The 26036-nt window shown below is 38.8% G+C and overlaps 1 protein-coding gene across 1 annotated transcript in view; it reads left to right on the top strand.

Moving 5' to 3' along the window:
- The first annotated feature begins 547 nt into the window (after nucleotides 1–547).
- The window catches only part of GLIS3 (GLIS family zinc finger 3), a 150711-nt gene continuing 125222 nt past the window's right edge, over nucleotides 548–26036 (top strand). Inside the window, 5 exon segments of the mRNA XM_018070251.2 lie at nucleotides 548–582; nucleotides 2033–2099; nucleotides 2102–2230; nucleotides 2232–2349; nucleotides 2352–2423. Of these exon segments, the coding sequence (XP_017925740.2) occupies nucleotides 548–582; nucleotides 2033–2099; nucleotides 2102–2230; nucleotides 2232–2349; nucleotides 2352–2423 (421 nt within the window).

Consider the following 26036-nt stretch of genomic DNA (forward strand, 5'->3'; position numbering starts at 1 on the left):
TCATGTTATATTCTTTTCTTGATTATATTCTTACTTTGCTAATGTAGTTAAAATTGCAGACAAGAATTACAGGCAAGAATGATTTTTATTTGTGGACAATTTATAGTGACATGGTGTATACCCTTGCCAGCAGAACAATTGCCTTTTTTTAATATGTCCTTTTCTAAGGATCTAATCACCTGTGTTAAGGCATAGTACATTCTACTTTTAAAATAAACTCTGAGAATTCAGCTCTCCTTTTCCTTGTTTGAATTGGAGAGAGTGATTTATACTTCAGTCAGGCATGAAGAAAAATAATATTACTTTTTATTGATGTGCTTTACAATTTTTATTCCCACAATATAAAAATATAACAATAAATATAGTATGTAGACTAAATCTTTTATGACCATTTAAGTGTGGTTAAGGCATATCTCTCTTATTTATATCAGTAGGGAGTTTGCTTTTGCCTTTGAAGATAACATGCTTAGGCCTTCCATTTTTAGTGAGTTCTTAACTGGAAGGTGTGTGTGAATATCTATGCATAGATGTCTCTAGAGACACTTAGATGGCTTTTAATCTGGAAGTGTGCTATGAATACAGGTTTGTGAAATAAACAGGGATGTTTTGTTTGAGGTTTTTGACAGTGCACAGATGGAAAAAAATTGAGACGTTTCAGAGTATAGTAAGCAAAGAGTTAATATGAGGGTTTTACATTAAATTCAGTCATGAATATACTGGTTGGAATTTTACTGGCTTCAGTGTTGAAAATCTCATGTGCTGAGTGTAAAAGTTATGGTTCAGCATTTTACTGCAGCAAGATCATAATAATTAAAACTTTAATATATAGATGAATTAAAAACATAACTGATGCCATACTTTGGTTTTGTTTCTGTCAGCTTGTTTGTCTGAACAAGTTAATTAGGCACTGAGTGTATGATTGAACAAATTACTTAAGCGTGTGCTTAATGTTAAACAGATGCAACTGGTGATGAAAATTGGGCACGAGCTGTTCAGCTGAATTAGGGCTGAAGTTACCCCAACTGCATGGTATCTTAGTCCAGTGACTTACGCTGACAAGTGCAGCTTTTGTTTACAAATCTTTTTTTATGTCAGGAAATGTTTAGATCTAGTTGATTCTGCCTTGGGGTAGGTTGTGACTGAAATGATTTCTTGAACCCCTTACAGTCTTGTCTTCTAAGATTTAAATAGTAGGAAAACGTAAGTGATGAAAAGTCAGGGTTTGAAAATTTTTGGTATATTTTAAAAGATGTCCTTGAAAATCTACCACTATATGATTACATTTCACCTGTACCATATAAATATGGTATATCTATAGGCTTATAATAATAGTCCACTTTTGAAATGATTGCAGTTGTGTTTATGAATGCTTCTGTGCTATGCTTTCTTGCAGTACTTGTGAAGTGCCCCGGAGTTTGAGGGACCACAAGTCTTTTGTTTTGTGCTTCTTCAGTGCTTTTGCTTTTTCCTCTTCATATTGTTGTATACATATCCTTTAGAATGTGAACTGCTGTTTTTCCTGTTTTGTCAGTATCTGCATGGTGCTTCCCTACTACTGCGTGTGCTTTTCAGCATGGACTGGGGAGAGGGCAAAAAAAGAGGCAGCTGTGCTCATCCTAATGACAACTCCCTGTCAGAGAGTCCTTCCAGTCCCAGCTGCCTCCTTGTACTTGGTCAGCATGCACCTAATTTCATGGCTGATTTAGCTAATGTGGAGGCAGTTGACCTTATTGCAAACTTCAGCTTTTGATGAGGCAGGTTTTCTCTGTGTTAGAGCTCTAAGTCATTGCTTGGCTCTGTTCTTTCTCCCCAGCAGACCATATAGAGCTTGTACTTTGTTTCTTGTAACCCATAAAGTCACGAAGTTAACAGTCACGTGCAGTCCTCTTTCATCTATTACTGCAATAAAATTTTTATTTAGGTGTTTTTTAAGCAAGTGTAATACACAGTGAATTCCTTACTGAATTTGGATTGATATTAATCATAGCTGAGGGTCTGTAAAAACACACTTTGATTACATTAACTTAAAAAGGAATGGGAGGTCATATAGTATGAGCCATTGGACAACAGGTATTCCTCATGGACCTAGGATGACCCATTTGGACAGCAGAACTCACCTGTCGGAATTCATGTAGGAACACCCTGCTTGTCTTCAAATAGCAGCACTGAAAGCCTAGCTGTTGGAAACTTGTCTGCCAGCCTGCACTTAAAGGTGCCCCTGGGAGGAGGGCACCTCCAAGGTTGCTCCTGAGAGCAACATCGACAATACTGTTTACTTTCCTGCCCTAAGTCCCAAGAAACAAGTGGTTACAAATGAGAAACCCTTATTACAAGTCCCACAGCCCCCAGGACTTCAGCCCCACTGTTTTTGAAGCCAAAACAGCAAGAATTTGGAGATACTTTTTCCCCATGCAGAGGTGAAGGTAAAACTCATTTTTCTATTGCCATCAGTAATAGCACAGTAGCACATCCCCAGGTGGTGTTAGTTTAAGTAGATGGAATCCTCTTCTTTACCACTCTTTCCTACAAAAGAAGAGACACTCCAACAAGATGTTTTGTTATTTTCCACAAAAGTAATTCATCATTTGATTATGCCCAGGGACTTTTTATTACAAAGCAGTTGCTCAGAATTGCTGAGTTGCCCTAAGGTTCCTTATAAACAGTGTAGTTTGTCTTTGCTTTGGTAACCTAACCTTTTGATTCAGCAAATCCAGGGAGTAATTTTATGTTTTGCAGCACAAGAGTTTTGTGAGTCCTATCAGGAATACTCCTTGGATGCATGAACACAGCTTTCCACTGGTGCCTAACAGCTTCTTACTGATAAAAGCAGCAGTAGTCATGGGTTTTTAGTGTGTCTAGGCTGGACAAGCTGTAGAACACTTTGGAACCACTGTTCATGCTGTAGAAATCAATGATGCATAACCCTCACAAAATTTGGAGGTTCTGTGGTTCTCTGTGAGTGAGTGCTTGTGCATCAGATGAGAAGGTACTGACTGTCTGCTCTTGGGTCTTAGAAGTCAAAATGGAACATTTAAGTTTACAATACTTCTTGACTCTGGTTATTCTGGAGATGGGGATATTCCTTTGGAGGAGTTTTGGTATCATCATTTCAAAACTGAATCTATGTAGACATGAGAATGTAATGAATAGAAAAGAATGAAACGGTTTAAAATACTAAAAACCCCCAAACACTTGTGTTGATATCCAAGTAAAAGTGGAGAAAAGGAGACAGATATTTCCCATTTTACTCCAAATGTATTGCTTCTCTCCATTTTCTGTTTTTCTTCACTACTTGCCTTTGACAACTTAGGAAGTCCATCCCACTTCAGCAAGGCTTGCAGGCATGAAACCAGTACCATTTCAGAACAAGTTGAAAGTTAACTTCATGGTTGAGTACTCTGCTGAGTCAGACCAGTGGTAATGCATATTCATCGAATGACCTCTGAGATCACTGATGTGTTGCTCAAAGTGGGGGCAATGGCATGTAATTCTCAGCATATACATGAAAAGAGGTAGATCTTAACATGATAGTTTCGGAGGAACTTTTCTCTCTCTCTTTCACTACAGGTAGAGCCTGATTCCTGCTGTCTTGAAAATTACATGCCTAAAAACTGAAAATCCATGCTGAGATCTCTAAAGTAGCCTTGTATAACAGCTAATCCACGTACAGTATGTGTTGCAGAGCAGCATGAGAAGGTAAAGAGCGCATCAGCTAGTTCAGTGATCTATGACAAGGTGACTTGGGGATTGTCCTGTGCACGGCCAGGTGTTGAACTTAAGGATCCTTATGGGTCCCTTCCAACTAGGCATATTCTGTGATTCTGGTTTGGGGATTTTGATCTGGGATTTTGATCTGCTTTACCTGATTGATCTGTTCCTAGATGCTGTCATTTCTGTCTTTCCTTCTTGACCTGAGTAGCCCGCACATATGTAAAGTAGTCTGCTGTTTTGTGAGGTAGCTGAAGGGCTGGCATTAAGGGCTGGCTGGTAAGCCATGTATAAACAGCGCTGATTAGGTAAAATACTGCAGACTTCAGAAATGACGGACGTCTGATTCCGTGTTTCTATGTATTTAGGTTATTAATTCCTCATGCTTCAAGATTATTAGTAGCAGGACCACTTACAAAGTTGAAGATTATGCAGGCTGGGAACATATCCACTATGGAAGAACTAAGTCTTACTTGGTCATGTCCAGTTAATTTTCTAAGACTTTGAACCTTGCTATGCTGTATAAATTATAGCATGCATGTAAATAAGACTGTAAACCTTCTAAAACTACTCATGTAGTTTATGCTTGTGCACATTTTTCGTGTTTTCTCCTTTTCTAGTGGTTGGCAAATGGAGGGAAATTCTTTTTTATAAGTACTTATTGTTAAACCTTCATCCCAAGAAGACAACAGTTTTACAGTTATCTCAGTATCAGTTACAGAGGTTTGCAGTATTCAAAGTTGTTTTTTGTTGTTTTGATTTTTTGGTTTTTTTTTTGGGGGGGGGGATTGGTTGCTTTTTTTGTTTGTTTTTACTTTAAAACACAGGGCATAGTAAAAACACCAAGATACACCCCAAAATTGGTAAATTGGTGGTTTGGAATAGTTTCTCTGCATTCTTTCTATAATGGATAAAACAGTTAAAAAAAAAAAAACAACGAAACAAACAGGTGCTTCAGTTTGGGATAGAGGAAAGAACAGAATATTTTGGGGCAATCCAACTGTGTGCTTTGTTTTTTACAGAGGTGATGCTGAATGCACAAGAGAACAGTAATCTGCAGTAACCACAACAGGCCCAGAGTCTTTACTTTACTTGAAGACTTTCTTTATCTTTTATAATGTTACAAAGCTTTGAAAGGAGATGTTTTTTTAAGAGAGGATGCCACTTATGTCACAGTTAGATAAACTGTTACTTTTCTGTGTATGGAGAAAAAAAAGCGAGTGTGAACATGTGATGGTGTACATCTCTTACTTCAGTTACTTTATCTCCTGTGTGGTAGTGATGGTATAATATGCTTTATAATACAGTGAAAAAGTAAATAGTATAATGACGGATTTTTTTTCCAGTACAGAAAAATATGTTAGGACAGTGATTTTTTAAATTTTTTTTTTGCTAGGTGTGTGGACTTTTGTGTACCTGTATTAGATATTTTCACATAGAAATTAGATGCAAAATACAGGCATAATACTACATGTATTTGTCATTGGAAATCTGTGGTCTTTCATTTTGTTTGATGTTGGCATGTGGCCACTTTTTGTGAATAATTAGTTTCACACTTTTTAGATTTATTCAGGCCTAGAAAGATATCTTTACTGACAACATCTACTGAGTTGAAAGTGAGCTAGAGAGACATCAAACAGGAATGAGCAAAATGAGGGAAAGGATGAGAACGGTAAAGGGAGACGCAAGACCATGACCTGACCCGCACTGGTCTTCAACACAGAACTCGTCAATGCAAATCTTTTAACAGAACTATCCTAATGAAAAATAACATAATTTTTAAAAGCCAGCTTTTTACTGAACAGTCTATGAAAAGGTAACTTTTTTTAAGGTGTGTAAATTTCAATGAGCTCAAATTAGAACTGTGATCTAAGTGTACTGATGTCCAAAAGTTACATACTCAAGGATTTAGTACCGGCATATCTGCACTTTATGCACATCTGAATAGTATTTTTGTTTTCTAGAAAACCTAGTAGCTATTCTTACTGCTTTTCTCATTCATTCCTATGTCCAGACAATGGACTTGCAAGTGTGAGGTGGACCATGTTCAAACATATCCTGAGTGTTCTCATGTCTCACGTAGTAATAAAAATCCCAAGTCTTTTTGAAAACAGCACATTTTCTGAAAGGACCAATATCTTTAACACTCCTACTGTTTTCTCATACTCAGTTGCTGAAAATATGTTTTCGAAGTTCATCAAGAGGTATTAAAGATAAACATATCTCTGCTGTTGTAGATAGTTGCAGGAGGTGGCTGTGGGAATAGTTCATTGAATCATAGAATACAATCATAGAATCAACTGGGTTGGAAAAGACCTCTGAGATCATCAAGTCCAACCCTTGATCCAACACTGCTGTGGTTGCTAGACCGTGGCACTAAGTGCCACATCCAGTCTCATCTTGAAAACCTCCAGGGATGGTGACTCCACCACCTCCCTAGGCAGCCCATTCCAGTGTCTGATTACTCTCTCTGGAAAAATTTCTTCCTACTATCCAACCTGAACTTCCCCTGGCAGACCTTAAGATCGTGCCCTCTCGTTAGGGAGGTCACCTTCTATTTTGCCTTCAGCATTATTGGTGAACACTACAGGAGGGAGGATCCTGCTGGGGGAGTTGGATCTTTGATCTGAATCACCGAGATCATACTTAACATGCTTATGGACCATTCATTCAAAGTTTATGAGTGGTAATACAATATATTGTAGTCTTAAAGCAGCCTGGATTTAACTGATGGAGAATTTCTACTGTGACCAAAGGCTGTGCTGAGGTGCTGTTAGTGTCATTGATGCAGCTCCTGCACCTCCAGCCACTGTGTACCTCCATCACCTGATGGAGAGGTCCAACAGGGACATGGGGCAGGGAGAGGCAGCCTGTCAGCCTGGTTTTTGGTCTTACTGTGATTGTGACTTGAACTGGTATATCTGGCAGGATTTTCAACACAGAGAGCACCTCTCAGTCATGAGGGCTGTAGCCATCTCCATATGTCTCCAGTTCTCCCTGGCAGCAGGTGACGCTACATGCATGGGGAGTTCAAGCCTTAAAACCAGTCTGGCCTTTTATTCTGCCTTGACTCTTCTAACTAAAACCAGTGTAGTCAGCACGTGAGTATGTAATGAAGACTGTGTTATAGTTGTGAAGGCTTGACTTGAAGAAGCAAATCTGGACATTTGCCCCCCAGATAGGACAGTCCAGTAAGTAATGCAGAAACTTGTGCAGATAGTCATGGACTCCTTTCGTTCTCCTTTTCCAAGGCCGTTGAAAATACAACTATCATCTTCCATTTCTGAGGTTCCTGCAGTGTTAAGTTTGTTCCTTGACATGAAAGAGCATTATGTATTTTATTTTCCATTTTCTTGCAAATGTGACTGTAATTTTTTTTTTCTGATAAAATGAGTCAGTTAGCTAATGTTCATGTGTAAGATGAGTATGTTTTCTGTAAGGCTCTTACATATCCTGGAAATAGTTGACAGGCATCAAATCTTGGGATTTCATTTTATTTTCACACCAGAGACTCTGGAAGAAGAAGCGGTTCCAGTGCTGCTAAGCTGTGTGAGAACTGGTCAGGGAGGATAATTTGTCTCCTTTTGCTAAAAGAGTCTTGTTTCCCTTTCGAACAATAACCACACAGGTCTATGAGGAGTGTTATATGCTGAAGTGTTAATCAGTAAGCAGCTTGAATCACACTTGAAATCTCTTTAACATACTTAGTTTGCTCTCTAGTACTGTTGTTTTTTATGTGTCAGTTGGCGCAGTCTGAAAAAAAGATGTTCATCAGTATTCTGTGCAGTTCCTTATGCAGAAAGCCTGACTCAAGACTTACTTTCTTTTTCAGTTGATCTCTATAATCAATTGACAGCAGTTTTAAAGACTAGTTATTGATGATGTTGAAGTATAGCAAAGTAAGTGATAATGATCTTAGTTTTATCCATCGTGACACATTTTTCAGCTTTGCATATCTTTCAGTGGCCTTGATATACTTGAAAAAAACTACACAGGATCCATGAAGGCAAGGAAATAATTCCTTGCAGCTCTGGCAGTTGTTTGGGGAAATCCATTCTGAGGATGGTGAGGATTGGTCTTGGTGGATTCTTTTCTTTGGTCTAGAACTTCCTGAAAGGGCACAGGTGGGAACATGAGACTCCCTGAGTTTAAACCTGCAATTAGTTTTAGGGACTGGATGATCAGCAGTCCTGGTGAGGCTTGAGAAGGGTCACTGTTGTTCTTGGTATACCTTTCCTAGAATGTGTGAGAGATTTACTTTGTTTTTATGTGAAAGGTAGTGTATAGATTCCTGTTGCAAGACACTCCTTTGGAGTGCTTATTTCAAGTTAATTTCTTTTTCCTGCTATCTGTCATGTTTCAGGCATGGTTCAACTCCTGAACATAAATGATGTTCAGGCAACCTTAAAAAGAAATGATGGAAGGCAATGATTTACATTGACTGTGTACTTTTACTGTCTTTCTCTTAAACATTCAGAATTACATTTAAGAACAAAATGTTTAAGCAAATTAAAAAAGCTGGTGATGCCAAAATGCTTGTTGGACTATGTGTTATAAAGGCCCCAGGCAACTTACAAAAATTCCCTGAAGAGTGTTAGGCGTAATACCAAAAAGGATCTACTTTACACAACAACTGTAAAACCCCTCAAGGGTATTAGGTGTATTGCCAACACTTACCCATGCTGTGTTGAGTACATTTTAACTTCTGTCATACCTAACTTTATACCCTTTATTCTTTGCTTTGTGTGCCTGGACAGTGAGCTTTAAAATTACTTGCAGCCATTCAAAATACAGTATAGAGAAGGGATAGATTTAAGTAAAGCTTGTATTTTTAAAATTTCCATAGACCAAGTATTATTCTATTAGACTGGGGCAAACCCATTGGAAGTGATGGGTTGTATTTATCAATAACTTTATGACACCTGTTTTCCCTATGATGACAGCTTGTTGTTGTCATTAGCATCCAAAGAGTCTCTCTAGCTGGAAGGCTGTGAAGAAAGGATAGGTAAGCTGGATGGGGAGGCTGCACCAAACTTATGAACCCATGGGCAGCCTCTGGTGGAAATCTCAGTGTGGCTTTGAATGTCCACTTCAGTAAAATTCTGAAAAGATAAAATCAGGGCAGATGTACCTTCCTGAGGTGGTGACTTCCAGCAATGCGGCATTTCCTTTTCTTCCTCTGTTGTCACTGATTAAAGGATGCTTATTTTTAGCATCCTAAAAATAGTTGATGAATTTTATATCTTCCATGTCTGCAGAGAGGAAAATTCTATGCCTCAGGTCAAGTCATTAAAAACAAGAAAACCAAAACAGGCCAAACTATTATCTTTTCCCTTTTTTGAGAATTTTTAGCTTAGTGTATGATTTTTCAGTTTTATTTGATCACCAGGAGGTGGCACTAACAAAATCTGTTCTCATACAGAGAGATGTATGTTTCAGCCACCTTTTTATAGGGGAAATTTGGAATAAAAATCTAGTTGAAATATGAAAGTTCTGCAAGTTTTGTACTTGAGAATTCTTGAAAACTGCATTAAAACCACCAGTCCCTCTGGGTGAATTAAGGTTTTGATATTTTGGTATGAATATGGGTAGGTCACATAAATTTGCTGTCCCTCTATTCTTTTCATTGGCAACTTTTTGAAAAGTTATAAATGTAAAAATTAAATGACTTGAGATCTCAACCTGAAGTGCAGTTTATTGATGTGAAATACAAAATTCAGACCTGCATGTGCACCTCCAGAGAGGAAGCAGGCTATCTATGCATTTGCATAGAGGAGCAGGCAAAACAAAAAGCTGCCCAGTGCACAATTAAGCATAGATGTGTCCAAGTACTGAATTTTGCAGTTGGATGTGATGTTTTGGCCTGTTGCCATTGTGTTCTTCCAGAAGTATATAGCCTCTCCTAGCAGTGCTATAACATGATCTTCACCGTGGTAATGTGTTTCTTTCTTTGGTCCCCACTGCTGCAGACCTGTTAGATGATGGTGAACAGGAAGCAAACCAGCTGCTTGCTTTGCTTCAGCTGCTCTCTCTTACCACTCACCCTAGGAAAACAATGAGAAGCTGCTCTTCTGACATGTATTTTGTACATAAAGTGCAAAATGATCTTCTGTTTACTTTCAGAGTTCTTGCAGAACTGTAAATGTGTGGGATACTCCTGCAAGGAGCAGGGAGTTGATGTCAGCAATCCTTATAAATCCCTTCCAATTTGAGATATGCTGTGATTCTATGATTCTGTAATTCCTCCGAATTACAGAATAAAAGTGGGAACTGTCTGAATAAATGAAGAATTGTCTGCACCAATGATATCTTTTTCTTTTCTATTTTACTTAAGCATGGTCTTTCCAAAGCTAAATTTTGTAATTAGTTCTCTCTCAGATTTCAAGGAAGCTGGGGGAAATAATGCAGCCTTTTTAAAGGACCGTTTTTGCTTGTTTGAACTTCGGTTTGGCTTGGACAATAAACGTCTTAACATGTACCGAACTGATCCCTAAGTGGGTTATAAGTAGCCTGCACGTGTCCCTTTGTCTATATTTCTGTTCCTCTTATCTCTTCCAGGCTAAATTTCATCTCAGGCCAGTGAGGTGTTTGCAGGCATATTACCTTATACTTCAGTTAGGTGATCATGTCTTTCACTGCTGGTTGTAAGAGTGCACATCATTTTTTCAGCAGACTTGATATACCACCTCAGTATCTATTGAGTGCAGCAGATGGGCCACTAGGCAGGGAATACAGAGATGAAAATGGCTCAATTGATGTTTGTTGTATTTGCATCAGCATGGCTGCATTTTATTCAGGTCTCTGCGGTGGTATTTGCTGCTGGAGCTTCTTGTACTATGGTGTCCTATTTTAGCTGTAGGTCCTCCTGTTGTCCTCTCTTGCCATTTGACTCTCTTTGCTTGGATTCAGAGGGAAGAGGTATTTATGTTTGCCCAGCGACAGGCACAACTGCTACTGCAACACAAGTCGCAATGACGATGAATATAATACATAACAATGGATGTGATATGTCTAGAGGGAATAACTAAATGGGGAGATTATTCTCTCTCAAACAAAGAAACAAATTTAACTGTGGCATTAATTGTAAGGTACCAAAATAAATAGACTGCAATGAAATGCTTACTGTAGGCTTTTAAACTGTATTAATATGAACTGCAAAAGCCAAGTGTGTTTTTTATCTTACTGCTCCCCTGATAAACTCATTGTGTAAAAAGCAAAATAGTCATATTAAATGCTGTGGCTTTACCAGTGAAACTTGCTTGATGATAAAATGGTATTACTTCTGTATTTCAGCAAAGAAACATCTTCAGTTCTGGTAGCTCTAAATGGAACTTTGATCTCTTAATTTTATCTTAAAAATTTGATCTTGCAACACCGATAAACATCTTAAAATAAAAATCTAGGTTATTCTTAAAGGGGGAACATTTTTTGAGACTGGGTGAACACCTACAGAAGTTTGTTGTCTCCATGTAACTGTCATATTTATGGGGGTAAGTCCAGTATTGCCATGTTATACCAATGTGAAATTGTGAAATTCTGTGTGTGATGAGCATGGCCTTCAGCTATTTTGTAACCAGGGGTTCTAGAAAGATTTAAGTGTCACTGAGATTTAGGTGTCACAGGGGTACATGTGCTGCTGAAGCTGAGTAACTCTTGAATTTTTTTCAGAAATTGGAAGTCAGCTTCCTGGTCCCCCAGAATGTGGGGGACCAGAAGTTCCCACAGAAGGGGGTATAAGGAACAGGTCTCACATCATGGAAGGCAGGAAGGCCTGGAGCAGGAGCAGAGAATGAGTTTTTTCCTTCTCTGAACCCTTTCCCTCAGTCTTGTGACACAGGATGCAGCTTATACATAGGCCCTCTTGGAAAAAAAAAACCGAAACCCAAAACCAAACGAAACATGTTAGGGCAATATTCTCCAGTACATGAAATGGAACTTCTGATAAAAATCTCATTTCATTGGGCTTTTATGTAGTCAGTTCTACAGACACTATGTGGTTGATAAAATCAGTGGTTTTAAGTGTTTTTCTCTGGGCTTTTTAGAGAAGTCTATCCCTATTTAGTCTAACCATTTAACACGTTAATAGTGTGGTGTCTGTGTGGGGGTTTAGTTGCTGGCTGGGGTTAAACCATGACATTGTGTAAGAGGTTTCAAATGATAATGAGAAAAAAAACCTGTTTACAGTCGATTATTATGCTTTAATGAGCAGAGACGACCATCTCCTCAGGTTTGTCGATTTAACAATGTCTGACATTTTTGTCTGAGGACAGTTCCAAGCTGAGAGGTCAGTAGAAGACATATGCCTTCCCCAGCTTTAGTTATTATAACAAAGCAGTTGCTGTATAACATTTCCCTTGCAGAAGCTCTGGAAAGAATTTTGACATGAGAAGTTACCCTGCAGGTGTTCATATGGAAGGCAAATAGTGTCCAAGGAACATCTCCAGGACATGTGTCTTCTGTTGCTGCTTGGAGTGGGTGAACTTCAGCCAGTGAGAAGTTACTGGTGTCCTGGCTGACCCATGGTAGCTATGTGCAATGGTGAGGAAACTTCTACTTTTCCCACTGCTCTTTCCCTTTGCAAATGTGTCTAAATGCCTAATGAATTTAGTCCCCTGAAATGACACCAAACCGTGTTCCAGCCCAATTTCTGTTGAAATCAGTGGTGTACCCAGAATTTCATATTTCAGCTCTGGTGAGAGATTTTTTTGCACATTGATGTAACTCATCTGCATATTCAGGAATATTTTGCAGAGCTTCCTGCTGCTTTGTGGGAAGCTTGGTAGGGTAAAATGCTATTTCAGAAGGCATTCCTTTGTGATCAGCAGAGGTTACTTTGACAGGCTCTGTCTTAGTAATATTTATTTTTTAATGAAATTGAGATTAATATGAAGAAGAAAATACATTTAAACAATTGTGAGTGGGTGCAGTACTTGTTAAGTACATTCTTCTCCATTTTCACTACCTTTCAGTGTCTGCTCCTTTTTTTCCCTAAAAATAAACAAACAAACAAAAAGAAAATACAAACTGGGGAATGAGATGCTGGAAAGCAGTGCCAGGGAAAGGGACCTGGGGACCTGGTAGATGGCAAGTTGAATCTGAGTCTGCAGCACCCTGCCAGCCAGGAGGGCCAACCATGTCCTGGGGGGCATCAGGCAAAGCACCACCAGCCGGTCGAGGGAGGGGATTGTCCTGCTCTGCTCTGCACTGGGGTGGCCTCACCTTGAATGTTGTGTGCAGTTTGGGGCACCACAATAGAAGAAAGATATTGAACTATTAGAGAGCATCCAAAGGAGGACAACAAAGATGATGAAGAGCCTTGAGGGGAAGCCTTATGAGGAGCAGCTGAGGTCACTTGGTGTGTTCAGCCTGGAGAAGAGGAGACTGAGGGGAGACCTCACTGAAGTCTACAACTTCCTTGTGAGGGGAAGAGGAGGGGCAGGCACTGATCTCTTCTCTGTAGCGACCCAAGGAAGTGGCCTGAAGTTGTGTCAGGGGAGGTTTAGATTGGATATTAGAAAAAGGTTCTTCTGCCAGAGGGTGGTTGGGCACTGGAACAGGCTCCCTAGAGAAGTGGTCACAGCACCAAGCCTGACAGATTTTAAGAAACGTTGGGATGATATTCTCAGGCACCTGGTGTGACTCTTGAGGATGGTCCTGTGCAGGGGTAAGAGTTGAACTCAACGATCCTTGTGGGTCCCTTCCAACTCGGCGTATTCTGTGATTCTGTGAAAATAAAAAAGAGAGAAGGTATTGGAAATGCTTGACCATTGCTATCTGGTCTGTATCTCATCCTCAGGTAAATAAACTCCATCAGACTGAAATCTCTCTCCTAGTAAAGAAACCATATTTGGGTCTCCAACAGAGCAGTGGGATAATGCTCTTTCCCTGCAGTCTCATGGAACTGGTATTGTTTCATCTGCAGAAGAATCCAGACTCTTCCACTTTTACAAATTTTTTTAGGCTGATTCCTACCTTTCCTTTAGTAAAAATCCTTTAAAGAATTGAGATTAGAAGAATTAATTACTAAAATATTAAGTAGTAGTTTAAAACTAATAGATTAAAAAACACCAGTCGATTAAAATCTGCAATGTGGCTAAAAAAAACACTGACAAGTAGTAAGAGCTTGCACATTGGAAATGGCAAAATGGGAAATGGCAAGCTTTAAAATCACTTTTCTCCCAAAATGTTCTTTGCTTTTCCTGTTGGTCAAAGATAACACTAAAAATGTAATTAAATTTGACAGATGTGCTTTTTTAATCTGTGGTCCATAAGTGATTTAGCTCTGCTTAATAGTACTAAGAAGGTTTTGGGAACACCATCTCCATGCAATTTCTGATTCAGTTCTCCAGTTGTTCATGAGGGTAATAGCTGTTAATGCTGACAGAGAATGCTGGTTGACCTTTCTACAATAGACATGCCAAGCCTTAAGTAAGTTTTCTAAATTATCCTGTTACAAAAAATAGAGTACCAAGTAGAGCTAGCCTAAAAAGTGAAAGCACTGAGAAATCAAAATCTTTATTCACAGATGCCCTACAATCTATAATAGAGTCCCCTACTCTATATAGTCCTTGCTGGCAACCAGTTTGATTTTAGGTGTAGTGAAAAGACCAGCCTGGTCCTGTCCAGTCCTTTGCAAAATCTTTGTGTCTGTCCCCTCTGAGATGTGACTTTCTGCTACCCACCACCATCCTTTTCTCCATCCTGGCACTGTACCCTGCAGTCTCTCCAGCCCTCCCTCCTGCCACTAGCCTAGCAGCTTCCAAAAGTTGCCCAGCAGCTCCTCTGTTCTCCAGGAGTTATGGAGAATGGTGTACCCCTTTTAACAGCTAGTGCGTGCAACCAGGAGCAAACTGCCCAAGTCAAGCTGTCTCAGCTTCTTTGCATTTTCAGGAGCTGTGGGTTAGAAGGCCTTCAAACCACTTTAGGAGCTCCGAGGAAGAAGAAATGCTACCATGTCATTTCCAAAAAGATGTTCCATTCAAACCCTTCATGAATGGGTTAATTCATGAAGGGTTTTGAATTCCTCTTCAGAGGGGGAATTTTTAGGCTAGATTATGTTTTATTAACATTATAATGTATTCAGGTTTTGTTGATTTTGAACACCAAGAGTGATGATTTCATATGAGCTGCAATGAAATTGTACAGGTTATTCTGTGTGGGTGGTATTTACTACTGATTAGATTGAAGATGGAGATACAGCAATTAAAAGGTATTTGCTTTTCAGTATCTTCAAATCTGGGGTTTTGATGAAAAATATTTCCCTGTATTTCACCTGAACGTCTCTTTTCTTTCTTTTGCTTCTTTAATGTTACTTGAGTGAGGAGTCTAAGTGGAGTGTTTTTAACTAGTGTTGAAAAATTTAGCCTTACTTGACAGTGAAGCGGTACAGTTTGTCTCAATCTGTCTGTTTCTGAGACTTGAGTGAGATTTGACCACTGGTAAAGCCTTTGGGGTTACCAAGAGTTTTACCATGAATGTTTTGAAAACATCCTAAATAAGTGTATTGAGAACAAAGTTTGAAGAAAAAAAATCTCTATATACAGTTTAGTAATTTTCACTTAGTTAAAAAGAAAATAGATAGTTTTACTAAAAGGCACTTGAGAAAACCCAAAATAAATTTATAATTCAGGCTTTATTCAAATACCAGTATAGTATGGCAGGCAGTTTTCATCATTGCTGACATATCACTTTGGCAGCTAAATATAGCTTTTAATTGTGTAACATACACTTCAACATCCTTGTTCTATCCTGAGACATTTTCAGTGCTTTTTTTCAGAGCTCAGTTCAGTTGTAGCATATTTGACCTAGATTGAACTTACATTTGTTGTATACCACTGTTTGAACATCTGTTAATAAACCTGCAGTTGGCTTTCAGGTTCCAGCTAACCAAACCGTAATTGGTCTGTCAATCAGTATTCACAAATAAATGTTCTTCTTAAAAAAACTACTGACCCAGCACTGATGTCAATTAATTAGTGAAATGTATCTTCTAACACAATCCAGACTGTTTCTTGTGAATATTTTGATGCTTTTGGCACTAAGAGAGGACTGCTTGGTTATTTATTTGCACAAGCATGTAACTAGAAAATTAGTTGGCTTTCAAATAGGAGGAAATGTTTAAAAAATCTTCTGTAATGTAAGAGAAATGCTGTTCATGTCGGGACCGCAAGATGGAAGATTTCTTTTTGTATCCTCTGTCCCCTTTCTGTCCAACCCATGGGCAGTGGGATAGTTAATGCTGCTGCCCAGACCTTTCTTTGTCCAGAGAGGTGCAAGGCTGGTGGGTTTTGCCCACTTAAACTGTACCCAGATTCCTGCTAACTTTGCTGTACCACCTGAAGTGCTTTCTATATTGACTTCTTGTTGTGTCAGTATCTTTCCCATCTTGAATATACTTTCTCAGCTACTTCCCTTCATTGGTATGAAATACAGTTACACATCTTATTTCCATGTGAAAAGCCATTTATTTTTAAATACATCATGTGTGTTCATAAGATAAGTGGGATACTTCTGCCATGGGTATTTATCTTTGAAAGATAAGATTTTTTTGGCCTAGTTGTCTTTTGTAAACTTTTCAAAAGCCCTGGGTTGTTTTGGAACAGGAAAAACAAGCCATTAAAGAAATAATAAAGTTTAAGAGTAGCAAAGCATCTGATTTTCCAACTGCAAACATTTTTTAAAATGTTTTGAATTATTGAAAGAACAAACTTATCATCGGTATTTTCAGTCATTCATACCTAACACTTGGTTCTGAAGGGTGCAGTTTGAAGTTCAGGTGCCTTCATTCAAATTAGTGAATTGCTGCTCCTAATGCAGTATAAGATTTAGGGTTTGATTCTTAGACTCTATTCTCATCCATTTTCCTGGTGAATAGTCTTAATTGTTTTCAGTATTTCTGCTTATTATCTATTTACATAGTAATATATGCACATATCCTAAATTTACATGCTTGTGATTAATTCAGCACAAATTCAAAATACAAGATGTAAACCTGCTTTATTCCTATGAACAAGTGAGTCAGATAGTGTGGCTGTCTAACTCGTGATCAGAAAGTAGTGGCCACTTATTACTGCTGTGTACTTGTGATAATACTCTCATCACCAAAGCAAAAAATCGCATGAGCTGCTTTTTTGTATTGCAGTAGGACATGATGCCATATTTCCCCTCTTATACTGGAAAAACCCCAGCTTACCTCACATGAAATTACGTATCTGTATTGTAATCATGTCTGTTAGCTCTTGTGGAAAACTACTGTTTTTTTCCCCGATCTCCAGTGTTTCTGCTTTCTCACCAGCAATTCCTGTGCGAGGTGCTCTGAGTCGTTGCTAATAACTCTCTCTGCCAAAATCTGTGGCTGTTGCTGTACAAAAAATGTACAACTGCAAATTACAGATGTCTTAATTTCTGCACAGTGCCTGTGGTCATACCTCTCAATTACCTTTCATATGCCTTACATATGTGTCTTTTTGTCTGAAATGGACTTGGTCTATGAATATTAATAAACACTTTTAACACGCTACTGAGTCTTACTCAAAATTTTACAACTTGATTCTTTGCCTTAAGCTGTAACTGTTATGTGGAGGGTGAATTCCTGACAAGGATGAGTAGTAGCACCTCTAAATTAGCACTTGTGACCAGCACGATAACTCCGTAAAGACACAGGTTAGTACTTGTCATTTCCCCAAACAGGTAGTACCTCTCAGAAGCACCTTTGGGGAAGTGGTCCTTTAAGAGATAGAATGAAGTCAAATAAGGTGGAGTCAGTGATAAGTGTAACTCTTGCTTTTCACCTCTCAGTGATTGTGGTTTTGTTTCCAGTCCACCTTTCTATCACCCTCATTGTGCTCTAGTTATTTCCCCATCATTGCTACCTTTTATTTTTAGACTTTTCAAAGCGTGGTTGAAATCCCTTCTCAATCTCCAATTTCTTTAGAGTGATGAAGAGCTACTGTGACAACACTCATGATAAGCAACAATGTTCTAGTGTTAAAAATACACACTTTATATACAGCTACTGAAAGACACAGAGAGCTGCACTGTGAAGTATCTACAATGTGAATGACTGAAGTGTTCTTGCACAAGAAGGTAATAGGTTTTGTTCTTGCAGATTTCTTTTAGTACTTTGACTTCTGGTAAGACCAATACTGATTGAAATTGCTTGTGTGTTAGAGCTGAAAGTGTGTGAACAGATATCTGTGGGAGGAAGAGGGCAAAGAAAGTGTACGTGCCCCATGTTTACTTAACCACAGTATAATTCTGCCAGCTGGACAAAGGGAATATGCTGCTAATTGCCCTGCTACAAGCCAAGTGGAACACCAAGGACCAAATCTGTGTGAATGGCATTCAGGTTACTTGAGAAGTTTTGCAAAGCTGTTCTTCCTGAAGGAGAGACCTGGGAAGCATTGTGCCTCAGAGTTCACAGGTTTCACTAGGCAGATACAGTTTTGATTTACTTTCTTTTTTTTTTACTTCTTTTACTTCACTATTGTCTGCCTTTTTCAAGACCAACACTGTAGTGTAAGTCTTGGAGTGTGTGTTGTCCTGTTGCTGGACACTGAGAGGAGCACAGCTGTGTTAATCTGGTACTGCTTGTTTTTAAAACCTTCAGAAGTGGTTTCACTTTGTCTGATCTTGAGATCTTAATATAGTGGAGGTGAATTGAAAAGTTTACTGGCACTTTTTGAAAATCTCACTTTATGTTTACCGAAGTAGAGGCTGGGACTGAGTGCTGTGCAGGTGTAAGACAAGTTTATACAGAAGTGCTACTGAGAGTGGCTGTAGGTAGGGACCTGGACTGAGCAAGTTCCCTGCTGTTGTAGACATTGTGTGTCTCCAGTGGTCACCTTTAGTTGAGTTCTTGCACTGCAGAGGGTAGCTGAAATCCCCTGATCTTGGTATTCTTACGTTGCCAGCTGACAAACATGAGCTCAACATGCTCGGTGTTGAGGGTGGAGGACAAGCAGGGTCTTCTTAATACCCTTACCAGTCCCTCTTGCTTGACTGTGACAAGAAAATGCATGAGTACATTTACAGATAGCTCTGTGGTTGAAAAACGTTGATGAATGTCAAATCACTGATACCATTTGAGGCATTCAGTGCCTTCTAACACTCCTTTTATGTGTAATGAGTAACTCAGCAGAATCATCAAGAAAAAATAGACTGTATCTATTTTTAGGAGAAAGATATGTTTATTACTCACATTTTATTGTGGTAAAAAATATGTTTAGTGTGATCTTTAACTTTTTTCCTCACAGTTAATTTTTATAAAAATAAATTTGCCTTTTTTAGGGAGGTGTTGATGTATAAATAGAATTGGGAGTGTTGAAGAATACAAGAAAAATGTATTCCTATTCTTGACTAATAAAAATGCTCTTTCAAGTGCTCCAGCAATTAGCATACTTTTCTACAGTCATACAGTGAACATTAGAACATGGATTCTGTGCAAATAACAACAAAAAAAATCATTGTTAGTCTTTCATTGTGCATTTCTTTGTATATTCAGTTTTAGGAATTCTGGTTCAAGAAAGATTGTCAGTTCCTCAGTCTCTGAGGACACTGGAAAAACTCTGCAGTATGTTAAACCAGAAAACACCATTTCACATTGAGTGGACTGAAAGAAAAAAGTTCTGCAAAACAGAACAAATAGCAGGCATGAGCAGTTTCTTTCCACATAATTGCTCTTGTGAATTCCTTCACCATATACTAACATATAAGTTCATTAAGGCTCAAACTGAATGATTTGAATAGTTCTTTACCCACAGACCTCTAAAATGAGTCTTTTAAATTAGATACTGGAATCTTTTGCAAGGGGTTTGAACCTTGAACATAATTATAATAATCTCATTTTTTCCTTTGCGACTACGCAGCATGTTATAGATTAACTAAGCTATTTAAAAAATGTATGGAGAAAGAAATAATTTTTAAAGAGTTGCAAACAAGAAACTAGGGGTTATTATGGTCCTAACAAACATGCTCCCAATAAAGTGTCCTTTATTATTTTTTCGAAACAGAAAACCTGGGTGTGGCTGTTGAGATTTATAGGATTTAGTTGATTACGTTAATAAAATTTATAGGTTTATTCTGATCATAGGTCTGATCCAGTCCCGCAAATATGTAGGAATTTACACACCTGTACTGATGTGAGATAGCCTATTCCCAAGGATTTACGTCGCTGTACGTGGTCAAGTTGTTGGTTGTTCATTCATTTGGTTAATCACATTGTACTTTTTCAGACTAATATCACAAAGATCATGGAATCATTAGGGTTGTAAGGGACTTCTGGAGATCATCCAGTTCAACCCCGTCTGCCAAGGCAGGGTCACCTAGAGGAAGATACATAGGAACATGTCCAGGTGGGTTTTGACTGTCTCCAGAGGGGAGACGCTGCGACCTCCCTGGGCAACCAGTTCCAGTGCTCTGCCACCCTCAATATAACGAAGTTGTTCTTCATGTGGAAGTGGAACTTCTCGCGTTTTAGTTTATGACCATTCTCATCCTGTCACTGGGCTCCACTGAAGAGTCTGGCACCATCCCCTTGGCACCTGCCTTTGAGACATGTATTGATGAGATCTCCCCTCAGTCTTCTCTAGACTAAACAGGGCCACAGGCTCCTGTGCTAGAACTCTTTTTCCCCTCTGAAATAGATGAACCCTGTCAGGTGTCAGTAGATCATGGCCAAAAAACCCAAAATTTTTCTGCTTACACCAAACTTGGAGCCACCCATTGACCTGATGGATGTGCGTATTCCTGTCAATGTTATTCCTTGTTATCAGAAGAGAGTAGAAGACATGAAGGCGATAAAAATGTAGTGATGAAAACTTCAGACTTTATAGATGCCTGTTGATGAATTTTTAATTTAAGAACAGTCAAAGTCAAAGACATGGGTAGCTGTACTTTTGCCCTGTATATATATGCATTAGGTGGGGAAACATGCTTATCTATGATTAAATAAAATTTGATTTTGTTTCTTTTGGATTCTGAGTAGTACCCAGCTATAATACCTAAAGAGAAACAAGGACATCATTACTATAGCAGGTATTTGTTATGCGAGGCTATGATTGTATTGCATTTCTGCTTGTCATCTGCTGTGAGATTTAAGAAAAATGACCCAAGAACATGTTTTCAAAGATCATTTGATTACAACTTTTAGGCAAAAATTAAAGACGAAACTGACTAGACTTATTTTGGACTAGAAATCAAATGGACCGTTGAGTAGGTAATTGGTTAGACTTAGGAGCAAAAATTCACCCTGTAATGTATGTGGGTAAGGTTTAAGATATATCTATTTGGCATTGCAGAAAATGCTGCCAATATCTACTTTTCAACACCTGACTTAACAAGAATTGTAGATAGGTTTACAACCTTGTCTTAGCTGACATATTTGGAATGTCTCCTACAGATATTAGGTCCATTGAAACTGTCTCAGGATATATGCCTTTGGCCTTTACACCTAGGAAACTAAGTATCAGTAGCCTTGCATGTTAGAAAGAACAGGTCAGTCTCAGTTGTTAAGTTTCTTTTCTGATCCTAAGGACAGTCAGAAAGAGCTACCAAGAGGGAGGATACCTAGCTGGTGTAGGCGTCTAGTGCTTTCATGCATTTATATAGAAGTAAAGGCAGATCTAAAGAGAGGATCTTTGAGCAGTTGTTGAAAGTTTTATGTAAAATATACTTACTGGCTTACATTTCCCTGTGAACATTCATATTGTTATGAGATAGTTGTTACTCTGGGAGTGCCTCACATCCTAGCTTTTACCACTCTTAGTAAATTATATGAGAGAAATTGTCAGCTTAAAGCCTGTGGCTGTATCCATGGTGCCGAGCTCAAGTCCTCCTGGAGCAAGTGAGAGGACAGGCTGTGGTTGGAGTCCTCCTCTTAGCCCTGAGGGGCAAGCAGTCTGTTATCCCACTGCTGCATTGGCCCACTGCCCTGATTCTGCAAAGAGGAACTCCTGTCCCTCTGCCCATCTGTGTCAGGGCATCTTGGCTAAATAACTCCTTAACTCCTCCTGTACAACCAAGTCATATTGGCCTGAAAAGAGCAGTGGAAGGAATTGTAGTGCTTTAGTCAGTATAATTTCTGGAAAGGGTGTGCATGAGGAAACAGGATCACCTCTGGAGTGCCAGCAACTCTTGACTCAGTTTGCAATTTTGGCTGAGCCTTCAGGATTCCTCATTGCTTGGGTTTCTCAGGCAGAAACATCCTTTAGAAAGGACATCTGCTGATTAAAAGAGCAACAACCTTTGTGTAATGAAAGCAGAAATTGGCTTTCGATTATTCAGAGTGAATAGAGTGAAAGTACTCTTATTCAAAGTTGCTGTTGCCTGAAACGGATAAGACATCCGTGGTTTTAAAAACAGTGACTTTATTTCCTGAAAATGCAAGCCTTGTGAAATCCTACAGCTACATTGTTTTAATAGAAAACTGAGTGTTTAATATCTGTTCAATATTTAATTTTCCTTTTTCTTACATATTATAAACCAAAATCACAATGGGAAAACATCCCTCTTTTCAAAATGGACTCTGATGATGGTTTTAGATGTAAATTTGAATTCTGAAGTGATGCCTGAAGTCTGGACATTCACTGGGAAGTGCTTGTCCTCCCTACCCCACTGAGCTAGTTCCCTTCATCGTCTTTCCCAGAGCAGTTTTCTGACATTTCCTTTGGGTATTTTCCCTGTGTGGTATACTGGATCTGTCTGGAGTCATTTAACTTCCTTCATAGCAGCATATATGTGCTACACTGTGCTTTGCATTTCTGACTAGACAGTGTTGATAAAAAAGCAATGATAACACACCAGTGTTTTGGCTCTCAGTAAGCAGTGCTTGCACAGTGTCAAGGCTCTCTCTTCATCACCCCACAAAAAAAAAAAGCCACTAGAAGGTGATGAGCAAGAGATTGGGAGGGGACACAGCACAAACAGCTGAACCCAGCGACCAAGAGGATAGTCCATACTGTATGATGTGCTGAGCAATGAAAGCTGAGGGAAAGGAGGAAGATGTAGGGCCATTTGTGGTGGCGGCATTTATCTTTCTGAATGACTGCTACACATACTGAGAACCTGCTGCCCAGGAAGTGGCTAGACACCTGCCTGCTGATGTAGTGAGTACATTTTGTATTTTGCTTTGCCTCTGCACAAGGGTTTTGCTTTTTTTTATAAAACTGTCCTTCTCTTGACCCAGGAGCTTTTCCGTCGTATTTTCTTCCGCTATGCTATCTGTGCTATTGTGGGGGCAGCTGGATGGCTATCTCTGAGCCAGCTAAGGTCAACCGACAAGATCTGGGCAATGAAAACTCTCCCAAACCCAGACTGCCAATACATACTCTTTCTTCAGTCAGCCTGCCCATGGACACTTGATTCTTGAATGTTGCATGAGGAAGAGAAGCTAGTCATTAAGAAGGGAAAATACTATAACCATTATTCTGGTTATTGTCTTTTCTTCAATTGTAAGCACTTTACGTCTTCTCTGTTGACCTGTTTAGTCTTCTGGAGCCTTTTGGAGGGGGAATGAGCTTTGCATTTTTAGCATGCAGTATGCTTAATAAGTGTTTCAAAAGCAAATATGTTTTTTAATGTGAACTTTCACAAAGTGTAGAATAGAGTGTGAGTTTCAGTGATATTGAAATACAATGACAGCTGATTGTAACAGGTGCTGATTTATATTCCGTTCACATTAACTTCAGGGAAATGCAGTCCCTGAGTTGAAAGGAATCATATCCCTTCACTTTATCGAAAATCACACCAGAATACTAAAAAAATACACATTAAATTTTATGAAGAATACATGAACACTTGCATATGACAGAATTTTGGTAGATTACCTAAGCAGCTCATAAGGCTGGGTTCTTTTTGTGAAAAATTGCTAGTGTACTTGGGATTTAACTTCACTGAAACTCAATAGGATGATAGCCTCAAAAATTACATGGTCTGTTTTGAACATTTTACTCTTACCTATTTGCACATTCTCTTTGTCAAACTGATGTAAAGATGGGTGCCACTTGATTTTTTTTTAAGGGTATGGAGGAGAGATACACAGCTGGGATGACCAGCTTCTTAAAAAGATTTCAGTATCCATCAGGACATTTGTGTGGGTTTCCACCCTTTTACAAAGGTACTTCAGCTAAGCAGAGCATGCAAACATTTGCCTTTTTTATGCCTTTATCTGTGAACACTTCTTTCCGCTGTTCACCGCGCCCTTGCAGACACTATTGCTTTGGGATCCAGTGTGGTTTCCTGTGTCTTTACCTCAGACCTTAGTCAGTAGCCAACTTTGGCTGCCAAACCCTGCCAACACAGCAGCCTCCTCTTCGCAAAGTAATAACTGTGGTTAAGACGTCATTCTCCGTAAACCAATTTTGGCAAGTATGACAGCTAAGGGCAGGAGCTGGACTTGTCTTTGGGGCCTAAGCCATTCAATTAGCCTTAATCTTCCCTCTTATTAGCTTGGCTTTGTGGAAGGTAGATGGATTCACTTTAACAAGATGAAATGAGCTTTCTTTTTGGTCTTTTCTTTTTGGTCACAACCACAAAAGACTTAGGAAATTCTGACTAATTACTATGCCTTGGGCTGATGAAAGGAATAAAGAATAAAAAATAAAATTGAAAGAAAAATGTCTAAGGCTTTGAGAAGAGTGGAAGCATGTATTGCCAATAAAGATTTTAAATACTTGTGGCTGTTTGTGTAATTTTCCCAAGGTTTGCCTCTCATTGACATGAAAAGCTAAGCTGGAAAGACAAGTAGAAGGTTTTATTTGGACCATGATGTAATAATGTTTCAGCTTTTAAGGAATTTAAGTAGGTAACAACATGAGGGATACTGATAGCGGCCTCCTCCAAAAGTCAGTTTAAACAGTAAGAACTACTGTCATTTTTTTATTGTAATGTACCTTGCTGGCCATGCATTTCATAGAAATTTCCAGAGAAGCTGTGGTATATGTGCAGGTGAATTTTAAGGAGTAATTTCTCAGTCTAGAAAATGTTGATCTAAACAGCTCTGAGGTGTTCTTATATCCTGAATTGAGAAAATGCATATTCCACATAAGTAAGTAAACCTTTCTCGTAGGAAAAATGTTCTCTTAACCACAGGAGTTTCTTTTATGAGTTACACTTGGCTTTTGGCCTCTGTATATTTTTAACTATGAGTTTCATTGATCTTTATGCTTCCTTAAGGACATGACATTCTGAATTTATGACAGAACAGTTACAACTACTGAATCCAGGGTATGTTTGAGCTGATTGCTCTGAAGGTGGAACCACAAGGCATTAGTGTGGGAACATTTTTAATTATGAAAATAACATGTGTCAAAACTATTTTCTTGACAAAGTACTTTTGTTTAAGGAAAAAAATCTTTCCATTTTATGTGGAATGAAATTTGCATAATGGTTTGATATACTGCTACTGTAGCAATTCAGACTTGGCTAGTGTCTCATAGACGTGCTTGAAATGTATATATTAGTTAACAAGATTGTCATTTGAAAAGGCAATTGTATTTTTACTGAGAAGTTTTTGAGATGATAAAGGATATTGATATTTAATGAAGCATGAGACTTTTAAATGAACCATGAAAGCAATAGTTAAACTAATTAACTGAATATAAAGCCTCTTAGAATACATATGTTATGTGGGTTGTATGGTTGTTATTTCTGCCTGGCTAAACTGACAACTAGGATAACATTCTCACCTTCAGGAGAAACAGCGTTGAATAGCATCTTGTTTTTAATGCTAGGAAAAAGAAAAACACGTTTGTACTGCTCAGAAAGTCAGGGACAATGCTGTTTCAAAAATTACCTTGTGGTGTCCTTGAACAATTGCCTTTATCTGGGAAATGTAAATGTACTGAATGTGATTGCAAGTTACTTAGACTCCTGCTTCCATACTGCAAGAGCCGGTTTCTGCAGCTCTTTGCATGTTAACATTTGTCACCTGTTCTAAATTGGTATCACTATTCAACAAGTTTGCATTTTTTTTTTCCTCTCCTGCTTGTACATTTTGGTCTCTTAAAGGAGGAAAGATGCTTTTCTGAGAAACAGTGGTCAAATACCTTGAGTTATCTGTAAAGATTTAGAGAGTCTCACATGGGATTACAGTTTAACATTAAACAAAGGCTTTATTGCATGCTCTTTTTGCTGAACCAGTATCTGTTGCTGGATCATGGCATGCAGCATGGTCTGGCAGTGATGTGTTATGGGGCAAAGACTGAGACCTGGCCCGTGAAACCTCCTTGCTCCTTTCTCCTCTGCTCAGGACTCCTGCGCAGTAGGTGGCAGGTTGTACTAGGGGGATGTTGTCATACAGTGTTGGAGTTAAGGCCACCTTAACCTGCTGA

The sequence above is a fragment of the Manacus vitellinus genome, unplaced genomic scaffold (genome assembly GCF_001715985.3).
Source record: "Manacus vitellinus isolate BGI_N305 unplaced genomic scaffold, ASM171598v3 scaffold_18_pilon, whole genome shotgun sequence".
Classification (NCBI taxonomy): Eukaryota; Metazoa; Chordata; class Aves; order Passeriformes; family Pipridae; genus Manacus; species Manacus vitellinus.